Here is an 8,242-nt window from a genome sequence, read left to right as displayed (position 1 = left end):
GACTCCTATTATTTAATTTCAATTATTTTCTTATAAAAATACTGTTCATTCAATAAAAAACGCCATAAAAATTCACATTTTCAACTTTGTGCAGAATTATAAAAATTCAGCGAATTTTTATCAAAATTTTCCACTTTTTTTAAGAATTAAGGTTTTGGGTACGCAGTTTTATAGCCCATGCAATTTTAGTATAATAAGGTGCGTTGATTTTTGGCATTTTTATTTTACGGCGCCACTCATTCTCTATGTATGTTCGAACTTTTTTTTGTATGGAAGAAAATGAACAACACTGTCCACAAAAAAAAAATTGCAAAAATCAACGGTAATATGTACGTAGTGCATGGAATTATGTTAACTTATTCTTTATTTACATATGTGTTAAAAAAGAATGTAAAACAGATTTTCAATGTGGAGTATTTGTTCTCCTAGAATGCTAAAAAATTCCCGGCACCTTAATAATCATGTCAATGGAAATGATATTTTAAATGATTTTACGATCAAATGTGCTGTACAGTATCGATACGTCGCTTGAATCCAATATCATTTACTAAATTTGCTATAACTATTTAACCGACTTCCAAAAAAGGGGGATGTTATCAGTTCGTCAGAATATTTTTATTTTTTATGTATGTTACCGCATAACTTTGCACCACGTCAACCGATTTCAATAATTCTTTTTGCATCGGAAAGGTAGTGTCGCAGAGGTGGTCCCATACTAATCTGGTTAAGATCCCATCAGTGGATCATAAAATATATATATATATATTTTTATATGAGAGTTGAAGTCGGTTTTTTGCTAAAAATTACTTGTCTATTTTCAAATCGATTTGCAAAATAATTGGATCTATTACTTTGAAATTAAATAAGCTTTAATAAAGCATAAAAATAAGAACAAAAGCTTGCAGCTTTTAGGTGTGATTCGCGACTTAAAATTGTGTCCGATTTCACCACAAATTTGCAGATCACTTAAAATGATAATTGGATTGCAAAACATTGTATAGCAGGTTCATAGGGATTTCGAAGACCTTTAATCTGGTGGAGAGCTTTTTGCGATGTGAGAATAAGAACTGGATATTTTTGAAAAGGATTTAGAATGCTGTTTCCTCAATTAAAAAAAAAAAACGGTGATTTCGCAAACTCTTCACCATATTCAACCATATTCAACCTCATATTCAGTGAGTTATATCACATAGCAAATGACTATAAAATGCACGATTTTCAACTATTTGTTTAAACATTATTTTCCCTGACTGCATATGGTTTTCTAAATTTTAAATGCAACGCTCAAGTACTTAGAGTTATCATATTCGAATAAAATTTTGCACAGCTTATTTTTAGACCAAGACATCTTTATCCGCCTGGCAAACTGTATATTAAAAAAAAAAGTTGAAATAGCGAACGGTCTAATCTGCACATATGTACATACATATCGTCGTTTAAAGTAAAAAACCGCGTATCAACAAAATGCAAAACCACGTATGTGAGGTTGCATAAATTATTTTCTAGAGTAAAAACACTCATATTTCAAAATGGTTCTTTTTTATAAAGCAATATGGCTAGTATATTTCAAGACGAATGGATGAGGATTGAGCCAAGAGCTTGTGTGAGCAAATCCAATTTTTGGCAGCAAATGTCAGTTACGCGGTTTTGCAGAATGACGATACGCGGTTTTGTACTTTAAACGACGATATGCATCTTTTTTAAAACTTAAAAATACAATCCATTGAATAAAACGTTACAAATATGTAAGTGTTAGATAATATACATAATTTAATAAAAACACTACTACAAGTAAACTCCTATTAACATACTTTTGATTTTCGTCATCGTTATCGATATTCGACACTGCAATCAAAGCAGCATATCTAATGTATGTAAGCAAAATATATTGCAGGCAGTCCATAAAAGCACATTTCCATTGACAATTGTTTGATTTTACGTTTGTGATTTTTTATAAACAGTGCGTTGCGCACTTCGATAAGTAATTTAAAATGACAATTCGTAGTTTCATTGGAAGAAGAAGAACAAAGTAATAGAAATACGTTTTTATAAAAATACATAAATTGAAATATCTATGTACATAGTTATTTTGCGTTTATCAAAATTCAAAAATAATATTTTTACAAAACTTGATTCTTGTGTAATCCATCAATTATCACTTAACACTAAATACACATTTAAATTTAACATTTTATTTCATTACTTCTATTTTTTATTTTCGTTGCAATTCTTATTTAATCCCGCTAGGCTAGTCCATGTGATTTGCTATAATTTAGCTTAAATCTAATCGGATGGCTTTACTAGACCCATCACTTTTCCTTCAAAAAGGGGCAAAATATCACTGTCATTTACAATCTCTTCCTGTATCACTGGACTATCCGGATCTTCACAATGGGTTTTGAAGAAGAATCTTGTATTTATATAGAAATATATTAAGATTAGTCATAGGTTAAGTATTATAACACTACGTATTTTTTTTTACTTTTGAAATTTACCAAAAAAGAGATATACATATACGGCTATGAAGTAGTATTCAAATGTAGATAAACTGCATTCCCAGTTTTGTTCTGTCGGTTAATTTTTTCGAGATATCGGCCTACTAAGCTTCTGATTTTTAAGTTAGTAGGAACACATATTTTTAATTTTTGGAACTTAATTTGTGCAGGCCGCCCCTGAAATTGTGCTTATTTAGAGATCATTTTGACTCAAGTTTTCCAAAAGAGTTCTAGAAGTTATATTTACAAGGATTTTTCAGGACCAAAATATTCCACAAAAATCGGGTCAGTAGTTGGTCTATGTATGTCTGGGCCGCGTCCATGTATATGAATAGGTGCCCACTGACGTGCCTATGCGGAGGCTCCTCCTCTAGCAAGGGTTTGTTGGGGTGTTCACTTATGTGGCACCCCACCAGAAAAAGCTTACAGAGAAACCGCTGACAAGGGTGTAGCTTCTAGCACTGCGTCCAACTACACCTTTTCCAAACAGTATTTCCGACAAACACAAATGTATTTCAGAAAAGGCCAAGTGAATTTCAGAAAAGGCCAAGTGAATTTCAGAATAGGCCAAATGAATTTCAGAAAAACTCAAATGTATTTCAGAAAAGGTCAAATGTATTTCAGAAAAGGTCAAATGTATATCAGATAAGCTCAAATGTATTTCAGAAAACGCCAAATGTATTTCAGAAAAATCCAAATGAAATTTAGAAAAACACAATTTTATTTCAGAAAAATCAAATGATTTTCAGAAAAACGCAAATGTATTTCAGAAAAGCGCAAATGTATTTCAGAAAAGCATAACTGTAATCTAAAAATATTTTTCTGAAATACATTTGTGCTTTACTGAAATACATTTGCACTTTTCTGAAATACATCTGCGTTTTTCAGAAAAAATTTAAACTTTTCTGAAATACAATTGTGTTTTTCTGAATTTTATTTGGCTTTTTCTGAAATACATTTGACCTTTTCTGAAATACATTTGAGCTTCTCTGAAATATATTTGCCCTTTTCTGAAATACATTTGAGGTTTTCTGAAATACATACAATCATATGCGAGGGCGTTTGCTTTGCACTTCCATATGAAACTCAGGCACTTTCATATGAATTGTGTTTATATGTCAGGGCATACGGGAGGGCGATGACATTTAAAGTGTCAATTTGTATATGTGCCTATACCTCAGGGCAAAACAAAAACAAATGTGGTACAAGTGCTTATGGAGTGAGCAGCTCTGGCCTATGATACAAAAAAGAAGGTAGGTCCACTTAATGACATTCGTTGTTGTTGTTAATCATTTGACTTTTAATAAAACTATGACACTTAATCAAATTCATGCTACCTGATCACTAGAAGTAATCTTTTTTATCAAGATTTCATCAGTCCACTCAAAGATGTGGAATATGATGAACCTGGACATTTTGCCGGCTACATAATTTTGAAAATAGGGATGAGGAACTAGGTTTCAGAACGCATGAAGAAAGTGATCAGAATTATATTTATGTTAATTGTTTACAATGGTGCATAAATTGGAAACTTTCAATTCAAAATTTGTTGAAGTTAATGGTGGTACGCTAACAACAAAGCCAAATTTTTTGCAAAATTTGACGAGAAATTTAAATGTAAATTTGGACCAAGATATTAAAAAAGGTTTTACTTGGGAAGAAAATTCTTTAGAATTAGATTTTTAAATCGCAAGATTGCATTCAAAATAAGATAATGAAAAAAATAACAACATAATGTGCTCGTGGTTTTTATTGTAAAATAAAAAGAACGATTACGGTGAAGTCCTCTTTAACAGTTTACATTTTATATACACTACGTTCTCGGCCCTTCTCTAATATCACCCTTCTCTTAACTTATGTCACTCTTATTAATTGCAACCCGACCTCCACATTAGGGCGGGTGGAAAATTTTATTTTTATCAATTCCCTTGGTAATAGTGAAAATATATTGTATCATGAAGTCAACAAGAAGCCTGCAAAATATTAGTCTTTTATTTTAATTGTAAGAGCCCGCGCATCGAACGCCAAGTGACTCACAGCACACTAGTCGAATAAGACCAATTCTTGCTAACAATTCTGAGTTCAGAAAAAAGGTTTGGTGCATATTATTAGATAATGAATCGGTTAACTCAAAAGATAAAGTCAGATATCGTTAGTCTCAAACTTATCTGTTTTTCAACCAAATTGTAATTGTTTTGTTGATAACTGCATTGGTCTTTAGTCAAAAGATGTAAAGCATTCATATTTCTGAATTGTATTTAGGTCCAAATATTCTAATCTTTTTTAATATGAGCTATGGTATGGAATTTTTGCAAATTTAGGAACAACTTCGGTAGCTCTAATAGAAAAGCCATTACTTTCCATCATCGTGGAAAAATTTTGTTTATGCGAATGAGTATGGAAACACTTAACTGGCACAACTTCTAGAAACACTAATTAATTTACTTATGTTTATGCATACAATATAAAAATTGCAAATATAGGAAAATGACAAAAAATTTTGTTCCACAGTTTTTTATTTTAAAATAATTTGTTTATAATCTGAAAGATTTTCATCATATTGTTATCTTAAATCAGTAACAGTAAGTCTCGCCTTCAATTTGGTAATTATTACGTACCGATCGACTAACATTTACCAAAGTTATATCGAAAAACTTAAGTGGAACTCCAGTTTTTATGTAAAAAAATTTCTATCAATTGTATAAATAAGTTTTAAATGAAAGAACCAGTGTGCCAGGGAGTGACTTTTTTCGTTCAAGTTGAATGCAAAGCAATATCGTCCATTTGGAGAGTCATGGAATTATCTAAAATATTTATGTATGTATATCTAAACACTTATTGCACGTCCCCTGCTTTCAAATAACGGCAAATTTAGAAACCGCGAAAAATGTGCTTCTTCGGTGACTAATGAAACCATTGCCCACCAATTTTCAAGCGTGCATAAATGGAGTTAAAATGGGCGTTTCTCATCATCTTTGACAATACATGTTTGAATTCATTCACCACGATCTTGAAAACTGACCAAATCGGCGTGACCAAGTCCATGGTCCTTTTAATATTATATAAACATCCGAGAACATTAAAACGTATGAAATAAATCTCGTCTCACTTTTTTGTATTTCTCACTTGGTTGCTGAAGTAATGAAGAATTGAAAATTCATGAGGGAAAATTATAGTTTTTGTAAGTTTTATCTTAATATCTTAAAAACTTGTAGACTTATTGAAAAATAATAAATGAACGCGAAGTACTTAATTTAATAACCCTTCATTTTATATGTCGTTCGGTTTATAACAATTAATGCATTCCATAGATATACAAGCCAAAGTTTAATTTTTAAACTACATACACTTTGATTCAATTGTGCGGACTAAAGATAAGTTTTAAATTAATCTTTCGTGGCCAAATACAATACGGTCAAATGCCTTTTATTTTCCTCCACATTCTTGTACGCTATCACTCCCCACTAAACAATTTATGAAAACTGGGTTGAATCAGTGGAGATATGAATTTGATTGGGATGTATTGTTTTGGTACGATCTTGTATTGAAACATATTGTTTTGGGATGAATTGTAGCGGGATTAATTTGTGGGATCAATTTCCGTGGGATATATTTACCGGATACCAACATTTATGTGAGTCTATATCTTCTTCTTCTGGTACTTACAAATATTGAACCAAATTCATAATACCATTTCATGTTCATGAAAGATATAAAAAATGATCGAAAAATCGTACGCGTGCGACCAGTACGTTCGCGCCGGTACTTAAGCTTCTAAATAAAAAACTAATATAGATATTTCAACGCGCAATTAGTTAGGAAGAAGTACCTTTATTACACTTTAATATAAAATTAATCGCTTTAGAATATTCTCTTCCATTTTGCAGTTTCTTGCTTTTTTTCAATGTGAAGTCAAAAGTGACTTCCATATCGTTGCTAACATGTTTGTTGCTAACATATTGAAAAATGAAAATCGAAAGGTCATAATTTTTGCATCAAAGATATACCTAGCAAAATTCTATCGAAACTTAAAAAAAAATAAAAATTTATGTTTTCCTTGTTTTTTGAACTTCAAAAGCGTACGACGTACGGTTCGCGACCGTTGGAAATGCCCATATACATATACTTTATTTTAAGTCGTCCTGCTTTCCTGAAGTATGTACTGCTATGTTATTTGTTCCAATTCCTGTGCCTGCAGCTGAACGATCATTTTCGAAACTAAAAGTAATAAAAACGTATTTGAGAAACTCTATGGGGCAAGACAGGCTACGTAACTTGGCTGTCCTGTCTATTGAAAGATCTATGGCTCTATCTTTAAGCTTTGATGATGTTATAGATTCTTTTGCGGAACAGAAAGCTCGAAAAAATTTAAAATTTATTAATAAATAAATTATCAAAATTAAATTGTTATTTCATTATAAACTTGCACGTATAAATCCATGTTATTGAAAACAAAATGTATTAAATATTTAACTAAAATCCACACAACTATATATTAATACGCTAACATAAATTTTGTCTCCGTTCGTTTGGCGATTCTACCGAACCGATTTCAAAACCAAGAACACCGTTAGAAAGACATTTTTTCGTAGATGATTTTATGATTTCATAATTGGTTGAAAATTACGGCCAAAACCGTCGTTTAAACATTTTCAAATTGTGTATAGATGATGCTGCAACATGTTCAATTTGACATGTTTCGCCTGTTGTTTCACTACACATTTGAAATTAAGCTTTGAAATAAACATAAATATGAAGATGAAGAAATAAATGATAACGATGAAGTAAAAAAAATTTTCTTTTTCTATTCACGTAGATGAGATGAGGTGCGATGACGTGATAAGATGTGACGTGATTTTATGTGATGTGATAGGATGTCATGTCATGTGTTGTCATATCCTCTGATGTCATGTCATATGATGTCATACAATATGATGTCATATCATGTGATGCCACGTCATGTAATGCCATGTCATGTCATACGATGTCATATCGTGTGATGTCAAGTCATGTGCTGTCATGCCATATAATGTGATGTCATATCATATAATGTCATGTCACGTGATATCGTGTGATGTGATATCATATTATGTGATGCACATATATAAAAATACAACGATTGTAAAATCGATTAATTCAGCGATAAATATAACAATCATCAGTATCGATTACTGTACATATCGTTAACAATATAAATGACTAAATCAATAACAAAACCAATTATTTAATCGATTATTATACCGATAAAAATATCCATTATTGTATCGATAACAATATCGATTATTATATTGATTATTATATCGATTACAATAGCGGTTATAACAGTATCGATAACAACATCGATTATTTTGTCAATAGCAATATCGATTATTATATCGATAAGAATATCGAGTTTTATATCGATAACAATATCGATCTTCATCCTCATCCTTTTCTTCATATTTATCTTTATTTTTGCATATTCCTCTTCACCTTTACCTTAAAGTGTTTAAATTTACTTTGATCTTCGTTTTTGCCTGTACCTCTAGGCATCTTTGTTTTTGTTTTTATTCTCAAACCGCTAAACCGCTGAAAACCATTTCCATGTGCATTATTCACCTTTAATTTGACAATTTACTCCCAGCCAACCAACTGCCGCTAAAGAAGTTTCACTTCATAAATTCAAGTAATGTTCTTACCCTTTCAGTTACCCTAATTCTTATGTATCTGTCATTGTCTCCATTTTCGCCTTTATCTTCACTTCTGCC

The 8,242-nt window shown here is 31.3% G+C and overlaps 1 protein-coding gene across 5 annotated transcripts in view; it reads right to left on the bottom strand.

Annotated features, from left to right (window-relative positions):
* Positions 1 to 2,070: 2,070 nt before the first annotated feature.
* The window catches only part of Axn (protein axin), a 370,696-nt gene continuing 364,524 nt past the window's right edge, over positions 2,071 to 8,242 (bottom strand). For all 5 annotated transcript variants that reach the window (XM_017623899.1, XM_017623888.1, XM_017623894.1 and 2 more), the window contains one exon: positions 2,071 to 2,410. In XM_017623899.1, the coding sequence (XP_017479388.1) occupies positions 2,284 to 2,410 (127 nt within the window). In that variant the 3' untranslated portion in view covers positions 2,071 to 2,283. The remainder of the gene's footprint in view (positions 2,411 to 8,242) is intronic.

This window comes from Rhagoletis zephyria, unplaced genomic scaffold (assembly GCF_001687245.7).
Source record: "Rhagoletis zephyria isolate East Lansing unplaced genomic scaffold, Rhagoletis_zephyria_1.1 Rzeph_scaffold_00055, whole genome shotgun sequence".
NCBI lineage: Eukaryota > Metazoa > Arthropoda > Insecta > Diptera > Tephritidae > Rhagoletis > Rhagoletis zephyria.
This window is presented reverse-complemented; position numbering and strand designations above follow the sequence as displayed.